This window comes from Phaethon lepturus, unplaced genomic scaffold (genome assembly GCF_000687285.1).
Source record: "Phaethon lepturus isolate BGI_N335 unplaced genomic scaffold, ASM68728v1 scaffold4629, whole genome shotgun sequence".
In the NCBI taxonomy this organism is placed as follows: Eukaryota; Metazoa; Chordata; class Aves; order Phaethontiformes; family Phaethontidae; genus Phaethon; species Phaethon lepturus.
Genome location: NW_010565390.1, coordinates 64,092 through 88,976, shown reverse-complemented (window position 1 = coordinate 88,976; position 24,885 = coordinate 64,092). Strand labels below are relative to the sequence as shown.

Genomic DNA, 24,885 nt, shown 5'->3' with positions numbered 1-24,885 from the left:
TAAAAAGTAAGAAAATGAAGAAAAAAGTGCTGACTTTCTAATTTTAGAAAATTATTTCATAAATGGCATTGAGGCATCTGTGTTTCTGTCTTTTACTGAACAAATTCTTAGCTTGTAAGTGACTTTTTCCTAACTAGCATCAGAAAGTCAAGTGGATGTATTTCTAGTTTGTACAAGTCTAAAAATACAGAATCCAGCTGAGATATTAATGGTTCAGGGGATGATGCACAAATCGGAGTAGAACATGGCTCCCTCTTCTGGATTTTTTTTTTTTTTTAAATCTACGATGTTAACCAGAGCAATAAAATCTGAATCTGGAACATAAGTACTCAGATACTCAGCTGGAATACATACGAAAAGGTCTGTGGAACTGAAGCCTCCTAGTCTCGTGTTTCAAAGTAAAACTGTTCCTGAAGTTCAAGGAATTGCCAAAGACCATGTCCGATTTGAGTATCAGTACTAACACCTTCAAAGTTGGATATATATTTGCTGGTACGTAAGCATTCTGTCAGGTATACTACAGATGCCTCTAAAACAACACAATGTAAAAACATGGTATTCCCAAATTGTCATGGAAATATAGACAGATGGGGGACAGTGTGTTGAAAGACTGGCTTCCTGGGTGGTAGGTTTCCAAAAAGTATTTTTGGAAAATAGGTCCAGAGCACAGTGATGTTGATGAGAATACATCCATTTGCTTCAGTAGCTATGAAGAGACTATCCTGAGTTTTAAGATAATGACTTCTTTGTGATAGGTGTGGCTTTTTCTAGTGCTAGATAACCATCTTTGTCAGCTGTTAAATGTGGACAGGAAAAATACCAAAGTAGCACTTACCTGAAAACATCATCATGTGCTGAAAGTTCCTGGGAATCTTTTGTTTTCGACCCAAATTCAAAAGGAAAGAAAGTGGATATATGTTGCAAGCTCTTGCTACAAAAACTGCTGCCTAAAATGTAAGATGTTGAGGAAAACGGTGGAGGAACTACTGACAGAAACAGTTAACTTAAACCCAATATTTCTCCAAAGTTATTTTAAAAGTGTAATTAAAATGAATATGAGATTATCTTCCTTCATATTTTTCATATCAGATCCTTCAGGTTCCAATTTCATTATAAAACTGTGCAGTGGCAGAGATTGTCTTCCCCAGACATCCTGGTTTTATATTCATCATTATACATCCCACTTCAATCACTCTACTTTTACTCATCACATTTGTATCACATGTGACTTCGTCTTCAGTCCTTCAGTAAAATGCCCATCATCAGTTGCAGAGATGGCATTATCTCCTTGAGCAGCAATTTGCAAAGAATAAATGTGCTTTTGGACATGATTGCTTTCTTATTTCCTGACAATTCATGTTGTCCATATCCAGCACTCTGCACTTTTTTTTTTTCCTTTTTCTTTGGAGATTTTTCAAAACGGTTTCTTTATTAGTCTTTTGTGGAATGATCACAAAAGTTGCTTTAATTAGAAACATGAGGCTCTTTCAGATTTAAAAAAAGACAATCAGAGCTCCTTATGCATACTTTTAGCAGGTTCCACCCTCCCCTTTTCTTGTGACCCTTAGGGCTTAGTAGGCACTCTTAGTCTGAGACGTGCTGTGGATTGCAGAATAGATGAAATACTTGAGTGGCAATGTCTGGATGTATTGTACCTGCTGGACCAAGAGCTGCTTAGAGCTCCTATGGACTTGGGAGAACTCGCATTAGAAGCGGTTGCTTCATGTGCCCCGTGCTCAGCTATCCAGTGGGACCCTGTTGCAGTCTGTTGGCTCTTGGTGAGAGGAAATGGTGGAGCCTGGTCGCTGCAGTGCTCTGCAGCACAGTCCCCGTCGGGGCGCTGAGGGCTGCTCTCGCGTTCAACTGTTCCCGTGCTCCTAGTGCGGGACACAGTATTGCACTTGCCTCGTGGTGGTGGTGGTGTCAAATGGGCTCTTGGGGTCCTCTCTGCCATCTAACCCAAGCTGTAGCCAAGGGAGCTGTAATGCTATTTTTCTTTTTTTTTTTTTTTATATTTGGAAATTCCACATAAAAGTTACTGCAAGTAAACAGTATGATCCCAACTTTCAAAGCTATTACAGTTTATCAAAAAGTGATAAGCAAAGGGCTGCTGCTCCGAGCCAAAAAAAATCATTGTGTGAATTGTCAGCGTGAAAAGAGTCAATACCACTGTACGAGTAAGCAACAAATTTGTTGAGAAACCATGGCAGAATTAAAGACACATATTCTTTCTTACCGGTCTCTTAGGTACATGATGATGTAAATTCCATGTATGCTAGAGATATCAAATACAAAGAAGGAAAGATTTGAGCAGTGCAGAACTGCTTTTTAAAGACTTAATATCATTTAAGTAGCTGATTTTTAGTATTTAAGGAACCAATTGGTTTGCTTGTTGACTTTTTTTCACATGGAGCATACGTTCTTTATACATATATAAAAATATATATACACACATATGCATAGATATAGACTTTAAAGCGAAGGATACAAATGCACCAAATATAAAAAGAGGATTGAAGATATGATTTTGAAACGTGAACAGTGCGAGTCCCATGTAACAGAAGATGACATTCTCAGCCAAAAAATTCATGAACTCGAACAACTTAAATGAGAGAGAAAGAACATAATTATGACTCATATCTGTAACTAACTACTGTTTATCACCAGGTTCCCTTGGAATACAGAACTGTTTAGATGGAAGGAACAGAAATTGCACCTATTCAAGGGTGGATTTTAAAACCGTCTAATTTGCTATACAGTATATGTAGTGTCTTTTAGCTTTAAAAATCATAACTGCTCGTGTGTTTTTCTGTGGTTTGTGTATGAAAGCTGGACATAGACAAATGATAAAATACATAAACAGTGAGTAAGTTATACAAGCTTCAATGCAAACTGCAAGGAAGCGGAAGGAATTTAATTTCCCTCATGTTTACACAGGTGAACCTGGGAAATGGCTCCAATCCTGATTACATAAATGGCTATGCGTAATACAGTACTGCGTATGGGTACGCTAATGCCAAGAGAGAAAAAAAGTCCTAAATGGACTTTTAAGAACCCGTGCGTTTAAAATATAACATGATCTTTTTTATTACCATGAATATTATCCTGCAGATGAAAACTTTTATTGCACTGTATGGACATCAATATCAATTACTTATTTCAAACCAAACTATTTAAGATATCATTTAAACATATTATAAAATAAGCCTAAAATACATGATTATGGTAGGATTTCTTCTGTGAAAAAAACAAGAAAAAACAGAGTATGCATTTGCCTTGAGGCGATGTTCTTGCTTGCATTTGCAGCTGATTATATAAAAACTAATAAAATAAATTTTCATATTTATTCACATCTGGAAAAAAATCGATCATTGATGCCAAATAACTACAGAGGAGAGAAAAAGAGATCTTTTCACTTCTGAAGTCACTTTTGGGCTCAGGAGACTATGCTAACTAATCCTGATGCAGAATTAGGGCTGCAGTCTGTCAGTCTGTCTACAACCAGTCATACATCACTCTCTGGAATGTTACTATGGAGATATTTTATTCATCCTCAACGGGCTTATGTATTTTTTGTAATATGTTTATGCTTCTAAAAAGAAATATCCAATAACAGTCACTAAGATTTAACAAAGGAAAAATGAGAGCTGTCAGAATCATTATTTAAAACAAATGTCAGAGGCAAAATGGCATAAAACCCAGTGGTATATGGGAAGAAATTTCAGACCTCATGGCAGCACCATCAATTATCCCAAGCACACATTCCATAGCCCCCGTATTGTGCTGCAATGCTGAACAACATGAAAACAAACACAAGAAATATTTACAAGTTAGTAGACTTAAATTATTTAAATTAAATTTAAATGAGAGAAACCAATTGTTAAAACCCTCAAAGTATGGTATCTTGTAACCCATAGAAATTATTATGACAAATCTTTGCATTTCCATTTTGGGAGCAAACATGATCCCACTTCTTTGTAGGAATGCAATCTGACATTGCTTTAAACAATGTATGAGGAGTGTCATGACAGGATGTACATGTATATATATATATAAAAAAAATATGTTTGCGTATATATAAAAATCTTTTGAGGGAAGGATACTGCTATGGGGAGCTGCAACTGCATACTTTAGTTGTTGGGATAAGATAAAGGTACTCCACAGGTTTTAAAGCTGAATGGTATTTCACTCTTCATTTACAAAATCTCATTCTTAAAAAAACGTAAAGTAGATCTACTATTGATGCATTTTAGAAACACAGTTTCTGAAACTAAAGTTTCTTTCTTGTATTTTCCAAATTGTTTGTTGACATACATTTTTGAAGGAAAACAGATTTTGCTATATCATTGTTTTTGCTGTATACTCTTTCTCAATAATCTTCAACAGTAAATTCAAGCTTGTACTCTTGCCTGAAGTCCTTTCATGACATTACTGCTTTTAAACTTCTCACCCCTTGTCTCCCAGAAATCTGGTCAAGATGCAGACTTTGTGTTTCTTGCAAATTCAGTTTACTGCATCTTTTACATTTTCGTATAAGTTCACCTTCTTTTCTGGCTACGCGCATCCTTCCTACTTCAATGCAGCTTCAAATCTCCAGAATCGTTTCAGTAAGTGATTCTTAAAAATCCCCAATTCTTGACTACATGTTTCCAATCAACATGAACAATATATACTTCCTTCACTCCCTGTGCCACCAGCATAGGCCTATTAGTTTTCTTAGCCTAGATTTACAGTGTATGCAGTACTTTTTAGCCATGTTATCTGTGTCAGATACATGTGACACTGTAATCTATTGCAATTCTTGAATCATATTTCTGGACATCAACTGATTTGTTTCAAGAGTAAATACAATCCAAATACCTTTTTTCTTTTTTTTTTAATGTGAATTTTGGTGCTGAACTGTGCTGTGTGTTTCCCCCCTCCGCCGTCTTATCTCTCCTTTCTTTAGTATTTTGATCTTCCACTATTAGAACAATGCCTACTTGCTAGAAGATTAGAAACCAGGACACCAGACTAGTTTCCTTCCTTTGTACGGCAAAAATCCAGGTGCTATTTCAATAGCTAATTTAGAGCAGGCTCCTTCCTATTCCAGACACAGCCATGATGTGGTCTCTTATGAAAGATTCAGCTCTTTAGAATGGTAAAACGAGCTCGTTAGCTTTATTCAGTCATCTGTATTCCCCATATATTTTCCTATCCCTTTTAAAAAGTATGTCACTCATATGACACATTTATTCATGGAGCACAACCTGTCCAAATTTCGCATCCTGAGATAACAAAAAAAAAAAAAAAAAAAACCGAAAACCAAAAACCAAAAAAACCCCAAAACTGGTTCAGAACTAGTTATTGTCACACAAGAATTGCTATCTGAATGCCTTTTCCTGGAACATGATGCTTGTAGATATAACGTAAAACTTATCCACTGTCCTCCAGGCTTCACTTTTATTCCTGTATTCAGCATAGTGTTTTAGTTAGTGTTTCTTCCATCTCTGTGGTTTGTTCAACAGTAATACAGAGCCTATGGAGATACTCCATTAAGCGCTTAATTGTCAGCGCTGTGCAGCATAAATCCCATCAGAGCAAAACAATTTACTCTAAAGAGATCTTCTGAAAACCATGTTAAGAAACAGCTTCCATAGAAGCATTTTCCCAAATTGTCATGCCTTTCTTGCAAATGTTTCTGTCACTGTTTTAAAGATGAGATGTCAAGACCTTTTGATGAGAAGCAGAAGAATAGGAGGGATAGGTTTTCATCTGGAATTTATAATTTGGGGGATACCCGAGGAGTTCCAAGAAGAGTTGCACCACATGCATTAGCCTCTGAAAAACATCCTTTATTGTCGGAGTGGCCATAAGCTAGGTCCACGCTATGGTCCATGGCTTGCTTAAATGCCACTCAAACATTTCCCTTATTTTGAATATATGTACTTGCAAGTGGGATTACGAGCATGAAAAAAAAAAAGTTAGGATTAGAATCCTAGATATCGAGTCCTTGGAGGTATTATTTCTATAACAATAAATTACCTTCCCTTGCTTCCTGCACAGACAACTAACCTCTTTCTACTCTAAATGAATTTGGCATTAGGGTGCTCATATGCTGCCATTAGTTTCCTCAAGGCTACCAGAAAATTATACTAGAAGCCATTTTAATACACACATAGTAATAAGACATTTTTTCAGTATAGAACTAAAAAACCTCATTTGTAATGTGCCATTTCTACCTCTCCATGAAGTCTATAAATCTGCTTACAGATTTAAAGCAAGAGTTGTAATAAATCACCAGTGTCAATACACTGCAGAGTAGAGTATTAATTACAAAAAACACCGTTTCAGAACGAATCCAGGCACTTGGTTCATGTGTTTAGCTCAGTGAGTTACTGAAACTGGTATTTGCTTTGGTTATTTTCTCTGTAAAAAGTGGGTATTACAAAAGGTTTATATTAAAAATGTCTATTAAAATTGACATAATATTTATGTGTTTAAAAACACATCAGTCACCAAATATGCTTAGGTTTTCTATTACTCTCAGCCATTGTAAGTACTTAAGAGGGATGTGCAAAAAAAAATTTTTAAGTTGGGACATTCTTCTGGAAGTACTGCTTGCAGTTCAGCTCTCACGGCAGAGGAAGGAATCAATCCAGGTTATCTATACCTTAAGCCTTGCTGTAACCACTAAATTTATCTTATACTGATGTTTTATTTTAACTTAAGTGAAAAATTTTATATGATATAAAAACTGTATTAGTTTTATCTTTTGAGCGAGATAAAGAAAGCACCTTCTTTCTTCTTCTCCTCCTCCTTCTCCTTCCTTCCCTCCACCCTCACAGTTAAGTTCAAGCCAATTAGAGAAACAAGCTACACCAAAATGGGTTTTGCAACTTGATCCATTTTATAGAACTACTTAAATTTTCACTGAGTCTTAGAGACATTATCTAGGTAAGTAATTGGTGCATCTGAAAGATGGGACACATTAAGTTCCAATCTTAGCTGTACTGAAAATAGAATTCTTTAAAGGAGCATCAAAAGGAGAAAATGAACACATTCTATGCCACAGTCCCCTTGTGGTTGGGGAGATGGAAAATGAGATTTCTCAAATCCTAATTTTTTAAAAAGCATTTTTCATCTCAAGGGAATAAAGTTAGCATGAGAGTTCCGGGTAAGAGCAGAATGACAAACAGCATTCTTTCATCTCAAGGAAATAATATGAGCACGAGGCTTTCGGGTAAAATCTGAATTACATCCACAACTTATTTCTAGCAAAATTCAGTGAATTTTACTCACTGATGGCAATATTACATACTTTTACTTGATCTAATAGCTGCTGAAGGAATGTCATCCACCTCTTGCAAACCTTCTCTAGTTGCACTGATTTTGCTTGCAACATGGAGGAATGCCACCTGTCTAGGGGTTACACCTTACAGTGATATATTCTTGCATGATATCAAAACAGGGAGAATTTCAGCAGTCCAACAGCAGCTAGGATGCAAAATTGATTATACTTTTTAAGAGGAATTTGAAGGTGACAGAGAGCTATTAAAATGCCAAGCCATGTTAAGTGATGGTTATAAAATTTATTACATTTGAATAATGTAATTTAATTAGAACACAGCTATCAAAAATGTTCCATGAAGTCAAGGATATTGATAAATCAATAGTTGATGAAAATTGATTTTCCCTAACTATTTTGAATTAAAATGCAGTGAGAATTCAGACATAATTTTTCTGATATTGTAGAAGTCTTTATATAGCCTAATGGCTTTATTCAATCTTTCTCTTTTGATTAGAGGTTTCAAAATCAGAAAAAGGTTTGAATTTGAACCTCTTGCCTAAAATCCTTTATACAGCTATAATGAATCTTCACAGTATAGTGATATAATGCTAATTTCTAAAATAACATGCTTAGATGAAAGAATCAGCAAAAGTAACTCAAATTCATGATAGAATATAAAGTTGTTTATGGTGCTGATTTTGATGTCCAAACATATTTGACTGTAAACTTACAAACACTAAGCAGAGAGAGATTCTTACACAAGATCTTTTATGTCCTGGGGCAAAATTCTGGCCTTTTTTATCAGTAGGCTTTGCTACTGAATTCAATGAATTTCACCCCAATAGATTTATGGAAGGCACTCAGAAACTTTCTATTTCCCTATAGAGCAGGGAGGTTTAAAAGATTCGTAAGGGCTGAGGAAGAACGGGTAAAGTAAAAGGAAAAAGAAATAAAGAGCAGCACCAAGGGGGAGGAAAGGCCAGCACCACCAAAGTTCAGCTTTGGAGAAGCTGAATAAAATACTGGCACAGAGTACACTTCTGACTAGCAAGAGTAAAGATAAGATGTTGGCCCCAGACATCAAGGCAAATCCTTTTTATTGTTAAAAATAATACAGGTCTTGAATGCCTTTGCTGGACAAAAGAAGTTTAAACCAAAAATGTTGAAAGTTGGACAGCTAAATTAGAATCTTTTTCTTGTTCTAAAATACTTGGAACAATGAGAATCAGAGGAAGAATGACTTAAAAAGTAAAACATTCAGAACTTCTAAAAAGGTTTGACCTCAGGGGTGAATGAAAGCTTAGTTTGGTTTGTATTTACAATGAATCTGTCAACATCAGTAATTACAGAATTCAAATTAACCCTTAGAAAGAACTTTGGTATTTGATTTTATCGATTGACTGACAAGTAGGAGACTGTTCAAAATCTAAGACTCAGTATACTCATTTCTTATATGTGTAAAACGCATGAAAGTAGAAACTTTGGTGTGCACTTGTGGTAGTATAGCCAGATTCAGAGCCTCATGAGAATTTATATGTTGCCTTCAATAGACTTTGGACCTATCTGTAGAAATATTAATTATTCTATCATTAGTCTTTCTCAGTTGCCTAGCAAAGGGGGTTTCTTCAAACTTCGTTGTTTTTTTTCAAACACGGATCAGTTTATGAGTGGGAACCTTTTTAGGTCACTATCTCCCTTTCCTGCAGCATGACCAACTTTTGCTACATCAGGCATTAAGTTGTACCTAAAAATAACTCAAGACGATAACTTAATGGAAGGTATTGCCAAAACAGAGAGGATGATGCTGTTGTTCTTACAGCTTGTCATCTAAGATATTATTTGGTTTACAAATTAGAAAAACCATTTTCACACTGCTTATTTATCTTAAATTCCTGAACTGAGAAGTTGCAGGCGCAAAGGAAGGAGGAATCATCCATGCTCTGTTGTATGAAGATAAAGTGCTCAGGGATTACTGCAGCTCTTTACATTTAGCCGTACTGTATTTTTCTGTAAGTATTAAGGAAAGGTTCTGCTCAAGATGAGGCATAACGGATTGTAGTTGGAAAATTGCTTGAAGGGATATAAAGAACTTTCGACTGGTCAGCAACTAGTGGTGGTACTAGAATCACTATGTTTAGGGATGAATTTGGAAATTTTGGGGAATGTGATGGCTATTCTATTCAATGATAGAGGAATAATTATGGTAATGGAAAATGAAGAGGCTATTAACAGCCTGCCACTGCCTAGGATTAAACTAATATTCTTATAATGCTGAAACTGGAGAATAAACTATGTGTAAAAGAAAAAAAAATTAAAAAACTGCAAAATAACAACATCAATAAAAATGAAGCTTAAGTTTATGACCTATTCTGAACAACTTGAAAAAGACTTTCTTGGAAGGCATCTCTGGGGCAGTAAGTCACCAGTCAGGTGGAAATAGGGACATTATGCACTGGAGATGAAAGGAGACTAACAAAGGAGATGCTTTAAAACACGACTGTTCTCCTTCTGGTCAAAGAAAAATAGTAGTCTTATCATTGTAATCTAGTTGTCTTTAAAATTGCAATGAGCTAATACATCTTTTGTGTTGCTGCATTTATGTTAGAATTGTGAGAACTGCTGCTGATTTTTCAAAAGTAAAACACAAAATCCATCTCATCTTCCTCTTTTCACCCCTCACAAGTGTTTGGTTGTTTTCTTTTTTCCCATGACTTGCCGTCACAGTCCTAACCTCAAGCAATCAATTCAGTTTCTAAGGAGGACAAATGCAATTTATTCCATTTCAATTTGCTGAGAGGAAATATTCTCTAATATTAATTCTTGATGTGAGTTCATAAAAACAATTTCCTTCCTTGCCAAGTTTTGGGTATTGGAAAGAAATTCAGTTAGTCTTTGACATATTAGGAACTAATAACCAATATGAGGGCCTTTAACCTATCAGGAAGGAAAAAAAAAAAAGGATTCTTATGAAGTCTGTGGTGTGTTTTCTTCATGCTTTCCAGCAAGAATCAAGACTGCAAAAAATTATCTGACGCTCATGATTATAAATTTCCATTTCACTGCAAATCCAACATACTACAGGATAAATACTTGTTTTCTTTGCACCTGTTCTGTAGAAATTATATTGCAGCTTCTATCTACCCATATCGATGCTTCCCTTTACAGTCTGTAAAACTACTTCAGTGGAAAAATGCTGTAGAACTGTAAATCTTTCTAACCTCAGGAGAGCACCCTCCCTCTAAGAACTGTTCTTGCTCTAACTGGTGTTGAATAGCATGAGATCCTAAAGATATTGATCTCCATTTATTATTTTTAAAGACCTGTTAGTGATGGGCCAACTTTTAACTACATTACCTTGGCAGAATGCTACCCTATAGTTATGTTCAGCAGTATTATTTGCAATTACTCTGTAGATGCTAGTACCAGTTTCTAGAGCAGGATACTGGATTAGTAAGTCCACCGATCTGCTCTTAAATATTTAGGGTGGGAATTTAGGGAATTTGTTTGCTTCATTTCTACAATCATCTTTAAACAGCTTCCCTGCCTTTTCATGTAGGCTATTACATTTGGACAAAAAGACCGAGAAATATGAATAGCAACTAAGTTTTTGGGTATCACATTTTTTTCTTAAGTATTAGAGTACATGACTTTTCTCATCTAACAGTCCTCTATGCTTAAAGTTATAATCTAGAGTGCAGACTCTGTGGGGGTGAGATGAGACATAGAATGTGAGGAGGATTTGCTTGAACATTAAGTGTGAAAGTTCCGGTTTCTTGGATACAGAAAAGGTCAGATACTTGCTGGTGGCGTACTCTTTGAAAACAGTATAAAGGATAAGCACAAGAAAAGTCTCATCAAATACAAGTTAGTTTTGAAGTGGCTGCAACCTTGGAACTTCCACTGTGAGTAAATAATTGTCTGTGGTGGTCTAACACCCTGCATTTATATCTGTGAAATACATCAAAAAATTGCAGAGAAATGATAATTGGAGAAAATGAACTTAGAGGAAATTATCAATGCTGTTTAGATGTGCCTTTTACATAACACAGAATGTATGTGTCTGCATGCATTAATAGTATGTGTAAAGGCCAGTGGAGATGAATATGTAGCATTAAGCACAAACAGGGCAGAGATTAATCATGTCAAAACTACAAAAGCTCTGCCCTAACAACTGCAGATTGGATGTTGTTAGGGTGTAAAGACTGAGAATTGAAATCTTGCCCTCAAAGTAAGCGTACACAAAACCAAAGTGAGCCCATGGCTATGTGAATTTATGTGATATTTTCATAATTAATTTCAATGGGGAAGGTTTGCATCTGGCTATAATGTGATTCCACTTGAAACCAACAAAATAGAAGCCATTGGAGAAAGTATTGTAAAGATTTCCAGTGTTTTAAGGTCTCCTTGGTGATGTTTTACTAATCCCACAACTGGTAACAGAGGAAAAAACAAAGGCACACTAAAACAAGCAGGAAATTAAAAATCCTAAATTAAGATACACCTTCAACTGTACTTAAATCTGAGAACTCAAGACACTCTTTATTTTACATAAAATTAACTATCTGTAGTGAAAAGATACAACTAGTCATCCTTCAAAATAACTCCAGATGAGAATCTGTAGGAAAGCAGAAGGTGGGTGGACTAGGGAAGTATCATCTGGCACCACGTAGAGAGGTGTTTTTTCAAGAAAAGTATGTCATTCTATGAATGTGTGCTTCTGAGGGTGCTGAATGTCTGTTTGGAATTCTCAAACACTTGGAACTCTTCTCAAGTTCAATGGAGGCAAGAGGTGGCTAACACCCCTGAAATTAGTGTGACTGAATCAGAATTAAAAGTCAAAAGCTTGAAATAGATGCTCAAACTTGCATGCTATTTTCATTATCTTAGGTGAATGAAAGCAGATAAGTACCAAAATGTGTGGAAAGCAGGGCACTTATCTGAATCCTAGTCATGATTTAGACATTTATTCTGAAAGATTTTGACAAAAGGCTTTTTAGCCCTTATTTCTACAGACGGCACCATAAGAGAGACGAGCTATAGTCAGCTGTTTAGTATTTCTTGCACTGTGCTACCATTTTGTACAAATGTCTCTCTTGAAGGTAGAAAATCCGTTAATCGTGTAATGGAAACACAGCTGTGCAGTCACTAAAAAGATGGGATGCTGGCAAGTGCTTTAAACTCTTATAGTGCCTTATTTACATGTATTTATTTTTTTCTTGCAGCTTATTGTGTGAGAATTTTAGTGTTAGCTACATATTCTAAAAAGATTTGACCATGGCTTTTGTGCAGTTTTTTAGCTCATACGGAATTTTGCAGATTTTTCTCCCTAGCAAGAAAATTGCAAGGGATTGCAAGAATCATGTGAGTTAAAAGGAGAGATACATAAAACACGTTTCAGATTGCAAGAATGGATCTAGCAGTTGGTAACGTCAGAAATCATGCAACAGCTCGGGTTTCTTAAGGGCTCTCCCATTGCCCCAGCATTCTCTGAGCAGCGCAATAGCGTTGCCGTTTGCAGGGGAAGCAGAGGCCTCAAAACATTAGTAAAGCTGCTGGCTCCCAAACCACACAGGTTTCTTTCGGTGAGGCCGGTGAACATTTGTGACAAAACGCTTGATGCTCCATAAAGATCCCCATGTAACCTATCTAACCATGCAAGAAATCACTACCTTAATTTCTTTACCAAACACAGTGTCCCCACAGTAAGGGCAATTAGGAGTGCATTGACACAGTCACGCAATTGTAAGGCAACACAGGGTTATAACAAAGCAACCTATTAATAATACCCTCAACATTAAAAACTATGTAAATCTATGTGCTTAATAATTTAACTGCGTTCCAACTTAGCAGTATAATGTACTATGCATAGAAATACAAAACAGATGATGTTTTCTAGAGCTTGATTCCATACTTGGAAAATATATTGATAAATCTTGTACTAACGTCACCTAACACAATGTGAAACGTCAGTGTTTCGGACGAAGAAAAAGTTAGAGAAAATTATTACCATTAGGACATAACTATATTTTAAGAACGAATCTGAGTGTTTTTACTTATATTATCATTATATTTGGAACCTCTTAATTTATAGCATAAGACAGATCTCATTAAAGTCAAAGGGTTTTGGTTCATAACATAAAACACTATTAAATTAGTTTACCTGTATGAAAAATGAAGAAAGGATAAATGAAAAATCCTACCTTTATTTTTTATCGCTGTCATAACTTCTCAGATGAGAGAGTTGTGACTGACTATGTTTAAGGGAATGTTGTAATTGTCAACTTTTACAAAATGTGAAATTGAATAAAATCTAATTTAAGCTAAAGGTAACCATATATACAATAAGTATGTGATGTTAAGCCGCACTACACGCTGATGATGCAAGAATATGTTCATAGCCCAGGATTAGATTGATTTTTGATTGTTTTTTCTCTCTATGCGTTCCACAGTTGCATTGTTGAGAAGGGTGGCACCTGAACTGACAGCCTACGTACTTAGAGGAACTTCTTGCACAAAACTAGATGTGCTTTACAGAGGTGGGGGACAAGGTTGGGTGTTTGTATGGATGCAGACTTAAAAGCTAGGGATAAATGCTAGCTACCCGCAGTAAGGAGAAATGTTTCAGAGGTCACTCTTAAAACCTCTTGTGAGAAGATCGAGAGAAACGCAGTAACAGATGCGTGCAGAGTCAAATTACATGATCTGCATAGTTATATAAACCAGCTTTTTGATTCTGCACGAGCTTACATCGCCCTACACAGTTTGACTCCACTGCATAGTTGAAGACATAGGAGAGTCTCATTTGTGATTCAGGGCACCTTTCAAAGAAACTACAGCATGTGTCTCAGTTTGGAATTCCATTATATATTTCTCCATATGCCAATGAGATTTTGGCATATAGGTTTTAATTCCAATTGGTATATGCTAGCTAACTGCTGGCATCTGCTACTGTGCTGTAAAGAGTAAACGGTAACCTTAACAATTAAAGAACTGTATTAATATTTAAAGAAAATGTTTAATGTTTAAACAGATTATAAAAACTTTAATGAAGTGATTTGGAAACTAGTTTGCATATGGTATTATGCTCCTTAGCCTACCAGCATAAAAAATGACATAATTTTTCAACAAGATGGGCTTCTCTGTAGAAACACTGCTTTCACTACAGTTCTGGGCATCTTCAGGGTATGAATTACATTTGAGCGTGTGTATTTTCCAGTTCATGTGCTTAAGCAAAATGAAGGGAAGTTGTTTTCCTTTGTTTTTCAAGAGAAGAACACTTTTTCATAGGTCCAAAATACTATTTTTATTCATAGGGGGACATGTGTGTAAGATATTAGAACATAGTATTTTTACAAAATGCTGATGACAGAGACACATGCTTGATGGGGAACTAATGAGGCCAGAGTAAATCTGCACATTCTCAGTTAAGCAATCACTAAAGCAGGGATGCAAAACCAAGGGGAAAATGGAGATTAAAGAATGAAGCATAGAACTGAATATTCTGATGAGATTTTTGTATGTGGATACCCAATATTTTCAGTATTATGGATAGGATAGCAACTAATTTATGATATAAATCATAAATTATGCAGCTAATTACTGATATATCATAGTTATAAACTCTACTGTTATCAGTTTACTTGTAGCAACGGTTCCTAGCTGTTAACTGTCCATCAGGTAGCTCACAGCCAAAAGAGAGGAAACAATTACAGCATTTCCACATAAATTTAAGGGGAGCTGCATGTAAAGAGACTGCAGGTTAACATTCTTTTAGCATGGTTAAGTAATCAGGAACATCAGTCACATAATGAAGGATTTTAAGAAATTCAAATTGAAACTCATGGTAGTATAATTCCTTTTGCAAGAAATCAAGATTTTCTTGTGTCGTTATGATCCTTCTTGTTAAACCCATACAGTAGGCGGATTTAACATTATTTCTAGCATTATACTATTCTATGGGGTTCCATAGGATCGTATGGTACATCTGGTCAAACAATGCATCTGGCACATTTCCAGTCGTCAGCTTTTTCTGCTAACCACAGAAAATAGCTGCGTGGAGAACTGGAATTCATTGTTCGCTTGCTGTCAATTGCAATCCGTTTTCAAGGTAATAATTACAAGCGCTACGCACGGGCTGCATATTCAATCAGAGATAAGAAGGCAATTTATAAACGAGGGCAGCCTGTTGGTCCCGGGCCCGGTGGCTCTGCAGAGGTGCGTTGAGTTAGCGAGCTCTGACGGTCCAGCTCGGGAACGCAGGGCTCAGCAGCACCCTGTGAGGCAGCTGGGGCTCGTTAGCGCCTCGGCAGGGAAACGGCGGGGTCATAAGGGGAAGCGCAGGGCAAGGAAGGGGTTGCTTCTCTTCAGGGTACTGCGGCTAGAGCTGTAATGATAGCTCATATCTAGAGGTGTGGGCTTTTGGAATTTTAGGAGGGTCTAAACCTGTGACTTCTGTTGTTTTCAGCATAAATTAGATGCCTCAAAGTTAGCAGAAATTTCTACCTACAATTTTAGGTATCTGCTCTTAACGGCCATATGCTAAATGCAGCATACGCCATTCTACTTTTTTTAACTCTATGCTTACAACCTTTTTATGTCTGTATCATTTTCTTCTCCCAGAAAGAAAAAGAACAGGGACATTTCTACGTCCTCCCTGATCATTTTGAACAGCTGCAAAAAGTTTGCTGTAGGCCTTGTCTCAGAACAAAACCCACCAAAAACCCCTGCGTAAAATACAAGAAAACAAGAGCAAGGTTTTTTTCCCCCTGATTTAATTCCTTTCCAAGAGTGTTTACTTTAAGCAAAACTGGCTAAAACAAGGACAAAAGTATCCTAATATTATTCCAATACAAGTAAATCTTCTCAAATGCTATTTTATTTTCTTATTCTTGTTATCAGAAGTAGTTGCTTCTCCAGGCCTTTCTACTGACCGCTGTAAGTTGATCACTTGGACTCTTTCCTGAGCAGCACTGCCTGAAGCCCAAGTCTATAGCTTTTGAGTCTGAACTTGCAGGGGTTCAAGGAGGTTGGAAATTAGGGGGTTTTTATTCAGCTGCAGAAAGGAACCATGACACAGAAGGAGATAGTGCCCATCGGAGCTAACTGTTATGTCTCCACTTAAATGCAAGAAAGTACTTCACGAATGCAACCCGTTTAATTCTAACTAGGAATTGGGACTTTATTGGATCCTTTAGGCAAGGACCTCTTGTATACTTTTTTGAAGAGTGCCAGACCTGAGTGCCATGTATTAGTTAAAAAGAATTTCCAGTGTACCCTCAGACTGAGTATTAGCCGTCAAATATGTTACCTTATGTCAGGAAGCCAATGGTGCTATATACCTCTGAAGAGAATGGAAAAATATTCTAGTACAAAATTTTCCTGCAGGCACTGTGATTGTGGTGTGCTGAAGAACAGATTCCTCCTGCACATATTGCAAAGACTGATAAGAATCTGGTGGTTTCTTGAAAGATTACTTTCTTTTTGCTCAGTCTTTCTGCCAGCCATTTATGTGGAAACACCTGATCTCTTGCAGTGCCTTAAAGGTCATTTTTTCCTAAGTAGAGTTCCTGAACAAATCACAATGACAGTTGCCAATTAGGCTGCTCATTTCAAAATGATGAGAATTATGTTTTGTGGTGGTGGCTGCTTTGCTAATTATCAATAATATTTTGCTGGAAGTAGGGTTTTCCTCAGTCTAGAAAAACTCTTGAATTTTTTGAAAGTCTCTTGACTGTATTGTAAGAGCCATTATACCCTGACATCTGCGTGGCCTTTGCTTCCTAAAAGTGTAAACCAGTTATCTATAAACAATCCAATGTCTGATAACAGAAAATAGTAGGCATTAACTAGAGATAAATTAATATAGGTTGTATGGTTTAAGAAGTAAGCACAGCTCTAATTGTTTGGTCTCTTAAACACTCATACAAATAGCAGGACCAAAGCCACAGGTCACACGTGTCCTGTGTGACCGTAGAGGGTTTAAGATAGGGGCACTAAACCCATTTCTGATGGTGCTGTTGCTCTCTATGATTTTAGGGGGCTGCTTCTCCCAAATACAATATGAATGCTAGGTATCTGGAGCGGCACCCCTCGCAAACAGCAGATCGATGCAGTTCTGGCAGTAGTAGTATGTAGCCATCTCTGCTCAGCCGCTCCCCTTCTCTCACAGAAAGATAAAAACAGTAGCTGCGGTTCCTGGCATGTGCTTTTAACAACAAATTTGGGAGAAAGCGTTCTGCTACTGGAGCGGAATTTGCAGTGCGTTATTTCTTTCTTACAAAAAGAGAGCTGATGGAAGCGTTCTGTCAGATAGTCAGTGTTATCATGTACCTGGAGAAAGGAGATCTGTTCTTTCGATTCTTAGTGTAGGTCTGCTTGTAATTTGTTTATAAGATAGGCCAGCAGAAAAGCAGTAGAATGACCAGATCACAGTGATGGTGCTTCATTTGGATATAGTGAGCTAAAAACTGACTTCAGCCACCCTTTTGCCTTTAGTCCTACAATGCTATTTTTACTAAACATTGTCTGATTGCTGTTCAGGAACCACTTCTTTAATTAATTGATCCCCCCCCCCCAGTAGATTTGGACATGTCCATTGCCACACTTTTTAAAGTAATACTCTCCTGTTCCGATCTGCTTCAGAAGTGGGTCTATAGTTATGGATGGAACAGCATCAAGTCTAAAGTCCATGTTGAGGCTATTCAATGACGTATCAGGGTCAAGTGACTATAATGCTATAATTCACAGTTTTTGAGGAGTTACGAATGTTTCATGTCTGTTTTGTCAGCCTGTTTCAATTAATATAATTAATTAACATTATATTAATATGCTTATGAACACAATGCTTTTACACCAAACTCTATTTATGGTTCAGCAATCAGCCCATTGATCCCTAATCTATTTCCTTGTTGGAAAATGTGTATCATAAATGACCTAACCAAGTTTTGAAAACTTAATGTATTTTCAATGGATTTCCAGGAGATATCAGCTGCTCCTCTGCAAAGTGATGATTTTTAATAATCGGAGATAACCATGTCTGCTTTATAGTGTGGAGATTAAAATTTGAAGCAATCAGTACTATGTCCATCTGTGAACAAAGCCCAAAGCCCAGTCCGAAATTTCAGTCCTTCGATGTCAGTTAATTTGCTTAGGCAATCCTAGTAAGACTACATGCTTTGGTAAAGTTACTCAGAAGTTATGCAGTACTGACTTCTCTTGTTTTACCTTTACCCTATTCTCAAGCTTGTGTAAAACCTTGGAGGCAAAGGGTTGCTGAAATCTTAATGTGGCATTTTTTGCATACTGCACACCCAGTGCAGCTGAACAGTTGGACCAGAAGCTTTTGTCTATAAGGCAGGTGTTCCCTAATGGGTTTGCTGTCAGGATCAGCAAAAAATGTAAGTAACTTTAACTAATAATGTGGTTACAAAGGCTATTACACCTAATTTGAGAAAGCAACCTTCATGAGCTTGTTTGACACAACAATTTCAGAGGTGACTACGTAAACGAGGGTTAGACTGGTGGAATGAATGGAGACAGGCAGGGCAGTGTGTGATGTACCCCCTTGCTAGCTGGACATGCTTTCCTGTGCCTTCTAGTAATTCTCTGGCTCTATTTCCAGAGGCGATACATTTCAGAATTACCTTTCCAGAATTTATAACTTGCTGGCACTCTATTTTGTCTGAAAGCAGAATTCTCCACACCCTCACACACATAACCAAAGAGAGGTATCGTCCTGTTCCCTGGTCTCTTCATTATGGCTTTTCCCTGGAGTTAAAAAAACGTAACCAGGAAATGATATGACGGATAACATTTATAACCATTAGAGAAAGTGAGAACCTTCTCTTAATACTCCACCACGAGGAAACTGTGCTGGTGTTAGCTTGGCATTTGAGTGAAACTGATAGAGGGCAGTGAGAAAAAAATAGTGAGGAATGTCTTCTTTTCCAGTATTGTCCATGCATCTCTTGCTAGACCTGACCTGTAGGGACTCACTGTCTGTCCACTTTCAACAAACCAGTAATTTCTATTTATCTAGCAACACCCTGCCCAGCCACTGACTTACCTGTAGCTGAACAAATCGACCTAACCCAACTATACATCTGAAGAACCTAATGTAAAATCTGAACTATAATGTCGCAAGATTTAGAAGTAACTGTTGTTTGCCTGCAGCATAATGTGAGGTTATACTAGCAGCTGTAAATAATTCTACAGAAAGCTTCGCAGAATCGAATAGCTTTCGATCAGTTTCTAGCAGTTTCATCTTCTCCTTCACTAAAGATATATTGGATAAATTAGACTTTAAGTATATGAAACTGAGGAGCACTCTGTTTGACCTAACGTTGTTGCCACAGGTGGCAGTGTCAATTTTAATGTTAAAATCAGTATGCCCATAGTCGGGTCAATGGTGATAACTTAAAAATATTGCCATAAAACATCATTCATGTTAATAACAAACAATCAAAACACATAGAAGATATATAAATACTTAGTGAGAATTGGGATAATTGATTGAATGAAAGCTCTCTAAAGACTGCATTTTCACTAAATCTTTGTTATTTTTTCTTACGACAGTGTTAAAATAATGCGTTGTTTGTGACGAGATTTGTGTAACTTTATACTTTCAGATTCTGTAAGTTTCAGATGCTTTAAATCTAATATTTTTCTTTCGTGGAACGTTAAATGGTGATTGACTGGATAATAAAGGATACATGGGGACTAATAATTACATGGCATCTTTTAACAGGCATTCTTAATAGAGGTTCTTAAATTGTCATTTAAGAACTGTAGATAGGTTTTCATTTTATATCAGTATCTGAAGAAAATCATACCGGTCTTTTTCTTATGTATTCTTTTAGAGCAAATGATGAGGTATTGTGAGAAATGCAGAACTTCGCATCATGGTCAGAAACACCACCTCTATCATTGTGTACTGAATTTTACCATCAAGCTATGAAATTTTAACAGCTAATAAAAAATGTAAAGAAAATTATGCAAAGTAGTAGAGACAAAACATTTATTTAAAAATGGCTAACAAAATTTCACAATCTGATTTATGGTTTTAAATCTAATTTCCATGTTTTTGGTTAGCTTTAGCTTTAGCCTTAACTCACAGTTTTGTCAGTGTGCATTACAGTTCATGAGTCCTTATTGAAAGATCTGTCATATTGTAACGAAAGAGAGACTGCCTTGGAATAATTCTATAAATGAACTGCAAAACCCTTGATTTTTGGCCAGTAATGAGTAATAAGAATGACTTAGATTGGGAGCAATGCCATCTGTCTGAGCAACAATATTCATTTAAAATGCACTGAAGTCATATATGATTATGAAAATGCCAAGTGTGTGGCTTAGTGAATGTGCTTGAAGAGAATTCTTGGGGGGAGAGGAAGAAAGAGGCAGTGCAGGTCTCACTGAGGCAGCTGCATATTGGAAGGGTAATCTTTGGATTAGAAAATAAATTAGAAGAATTCAAAGGAATTTAACAATTTTTGAACCATATCGTAAGGGAGGCTGAGGATTAAGAGCTTATAGGGGAAGAGAAAAACAGAATAGAAGGGGTGCATAAAACTCATAGCTCCATAGAGAAACACATAATCCCCTTCCTGTGTGTTCAAAGGTAGATTCAGTTTATTTTCACTATTCTGTTTTGCACTGTTGGATGGGATGGAATGAAAGAGTAAACATAGAGAAAGAAAGTATGCATTTAAACTAAATGTTAGTTAATTCTGTAGTTGAAAATGTTCATATGTAATTAAAAATACCATGGCCTTTCTTTTTCTCTTTCTCTCTCTAAGGCTATGCATCACTAAATCGTGCAGATGAATCCCTGAAAAAGCCTTGTATTCAAATTGTAACAGTTATATGCAAGGGTGGTAGTGGCATATGCAATTCAGTAGTTCTGCAAAATAGAAACAATTCTATAGGAGATTTTTTTCCCTTACAATACAGTTATCAGAGAAAAGTTGTCTTCTCTGCTGGAATACTTTTCCAAAGCATCAGCCTCTGCTGATGAAGAAATGCAATCGAGCAGACTTATTCTGTTCAATAGCTAACACGTTATTCTGGAAATACTGACCAGAACCATTTTTGTGATTTAAAATCTGAGAGAGGCTGACAGTTGAACTTATACAGTGGGCAGTATTTCTTCTATCAAACTGCTTTTGATAGAAAATTGGATTTTTGATTAAATTGACATCTGCAAGAGGCAATGAAATTTTCTATGTAAAATTTCCAATGCTTAAAACAGAGGAATTGCTGAAAAAGGTACCCGATTGCATAGTAAGAATTATAGTCTTGGACGCTATGTTTCCATTTTGTTCTAGGAGATAGATTTTCTACAACCTGTGGTTCTTTGGGCATATGAGTCAACGTTAAAAGGGAAGAAAACTGGATTGAGGTAGCAGCAAGGTAGTCTAAAATTACTCCTTGTGCTGAAAAGTATTTTGAATATCGTAATGCCATATATCTAGTACTGAGAATAGCCCCAAGTTTTAAAAAATGATTACAATTGCACTAGTCACCTGTTAAAAAACAGATGACCAAATTTCTGTTGTCTCTAAACTTCAAATAAAACAATGGAAAAAAATCACTATCTTTCTAATGTCAGATTTTTAATGAGGCAGAAATGGCGTGATGTCATTGCTCAAGTCTGTGGCCCAGACTGCAGTTTATACAGTCCCATTGCAAAAATACACATGGATCCAATCTCTCAGACCACTTCTCTCTCATTTACCAGAGCTCTTTGATTTCCTTAACTTTGTAGCACTTTCGTATGCAAGCTAATGTAAACTATTATCTCCTTACCCTTCATCTCCTCAACTGACATTGCAGTTCTCTTGGGAAGAACAGATTCTTATATTTTTTGCTTATCCAGAGAATCGTTACTGTTTTCCTGGCAAAATCTCCAGTCTTTCCCCTAATGAAGACTTAAGCCTCTTCTTTGGCATTAGTGAAATCCCATCCAGCTATACTCCAGTACCTCTGTCTATTCCTTACACCAGTTGAAGACACAAAGTCAGTTATTTCCATGTCCTACCTGTTTAGTTCTCGTTTTGGAATCTGGTGACAGATTGTTGTAGGTATAATGGGCCTGTGTGACTCCACAGAAAAGGACTGCAACAATACCTGAAATTCAAAGAAAAACCAGAGTCAGCTGCTTCTCTTTTCTTAGGTTTGTCAAAGGGCTGCATAAAAAAATTAGACTGTTAACAGCATTTTAAAACAAAAGAACTTTAAGGTATGTTTTATAAGAGCCTCTTTCAAACAGAATTTTTTTTCATGACGTTCTTGAATCTCCTACTTGGTCCATTATGTCTTCACAGCATTTCCACCATTGCGTATTTGTCCCAGAAGTGTAGAAATGTTTTTGAATTAATATATGGTAACATCTGACCATAATCTATCTGATAGTTAGGCAAGACTAGCATAATTGTCATATGAGGGACTTCAGACTATTTGAAAATTTTGGCAGAGACCGAATAGGAAAGGGAAAAATAATTTTGTTATATTTAAATGGTTTGAGAGTGCTTGGTACTGAATTACCACAACAGGGAAAATCTGTGCCTGATTGTTAGCCTTATCATAATTAGTGTGTAACAATGTGCAAGATGGGCAGCAACTTCTTGCTTAAAAATGATGCTCTGGCAGGTGCAAGCCGCATTGCTCAGAGTGAGCAGGTCAGTGATGGTGGCTGTGTGGCAGTAGTTACACTTTTCAGCCTGTGTAAGGTCTTGAGGAGCAGGGCAGCAGGTTGGTCAGGAATAATAAAAGATTTGTATTATAGTGATATTTCTTGGTTTTGAATACTTCCTCTCTGGCCCTGGTCCTAACTCACTAGAATCATTAACGTCACTGCAATGCAGTATTATAATTAAAGTTGCTGATAAGATTGTAACTGCAATTTCCTGCCAGCTCTGGACACAGATAAGGCAGAAGGACCCACACAGGGAGAAAACAGAAAACCAAAAATAAGTGTCCAGCAGTAACCGTATGTAAATGCCCACGGAGGAAGTAAGCTCTGTGCTTTTCTTAAACCTGGGGCATGTCTACATAGATAATTATTTACGCAACAGCTAAGGGCTTGTTCATGTCCGTTCCAATCACCGTTGCCCTGAAAACCTCCGCACACGTTTCCTCAAGCATGTGGAGCACACAAGTTCTGCTCGGTTTCTAGATGCAGCCCGCAGGAGCAGCAGCGGCTTTTGGACAAGGCCAGCCCGCAGCGTGGTCGCTGCAGGCCTGTGATCGCCGGGGCTCGCGTGCGGGCGGTTTGCCAGCAGCGACCCGCAGTGCTTTAGTTCTTGTGCCTTTCAGCCCTTCTGCCCCGGCCTCTTGTCTAAGGGCGACAACGTGCCCTGATTAGCACTTTCGTTCTGCTTCCTCGTGGGCTGCTCTGCAAATTGTTAGGTAATTTTGAGCTCATAGGCTGCTGACATACTGAAGTAACACTGATGAATCCAAGGAAACACGTTGAGGCAACAGAGCGAGCAAAAAGATACCTGTCCAGGTTTATGCAACGTCCATCCTTGCAATGTGACTGTGTGGCAGCTTTCTAGGCATTTATTAGGTTAAACTAGCATGAACTGAAATATATAAACCAGTTCTACTGGAAGCAAAATAATCTCAGTCTGTGCCTTTGGTCCTGGACTTGAAACTTGGATCAGGCTTCCTCCAGGATGGTGGCTGTCCTGCATTTACAGAGGCTGGCAGGAGGCTCAGGAAGCGGGCAGAATCTGCGGTGCTGGAGGCTTCAGCACAGCAAACCCAGTATAAGACAATCTCCTACTTCAAAAGGATTTATAGGAGCAGGACAGGCTTCCCACAGTCGCAGGAAAAAGTGGATGGTAATGTACCGAGCAAGTGTCAGGTGAAAGTGCTGGTGCTTCGATACGTTCTTTAACAGGCTTATCCAAACCTCTAAATGTTTGAATTTTAGCAGCAGGAGGGCCCTGGAGGTAGATGAAATATCCTCCTCCCCTAAAGCAAGGTATAGATGAGGAAACATGGGAAAGTAAAAATTTAGACAATGCTGAAACTATTTCATTTGGAGGATTGTGCACGTGTGGGAACAGCACATCGCCACATACCAGTTAAAGTAATTATTACCTTACCATGTCTTTCTCAAGTTTCTGACTCTCTTTGGGTTGCTAGCCATGAAAATATTGTCCAACAAAATCCAACTTTCTTTACTTGCAAGCCTCTCTTGTTTCTGGGTAGAACTAAGGCTTGGCTTTATTATTGCTTTGATGGAAGAAAAAAGTATGGAGTAAAAAATTCTGGATGAATTTGGCACAAGGGATAACTGGTATCAGAAAGAAAATGAGAAAGCAAATCTTTTTTTTCCCCACAAACCACTGTGGATTTTGCTTCTGGGTTCTCTTTATATTGTAAATTTACCTGTACTACTTCTACAGAACACAGACTCTGTAGCCAAGAGAAATTGCACTGAGCTTTAGCTGCTGTGCCTTTGTTTTTTTTAATGTTTACTTTTTTATGTCTGTTTTAATATATATATATATATCTTTCTAACTACACTAAGACTTTTATTTGCAGTAAATAAAAGTACTAGTGTGATTGTCACTGCTTAAATACGTTCCAGGAAGCTCATCCTTTTC

The 24,885-nt window shown here is 37.2% G+C and overlaps 1 protein-coding gene across 1 annotated transcript in view; it reads right to left on the bottom strand.

Moving 5' to 3' along the window:
* The window catches only part of SLC9A9 (solute carrier family 9, subfamily A (NHE9, cation proton antiporter 9), member 9), a gene marked incomplete at its 5' end in the record, with an annotated part of 157,502 nt that overhangs the window by 89,879 nt on the left and 42,738 nt on the right, over nucleotides 1-24,885 (bottom strand). Inside the window, 3 exons of the mRNA XM_010295160.1 lie at nucleotides 836-947; nucleotides 2,489-2,602; nucleotides 22,308-22,396. Coding sequence (XP_010293462.1) covers nucleotides 836-947; nucleotides 2,489-2,602; nucleotides 22,308-22,396 — 315 coding nt within the window. The remainder of the gene's footprint in view (nucleotides 1-835; nucleotides 948-2,488; nucleotides 2,603-22,307; nucleotides 22,397-24,885) is intronic.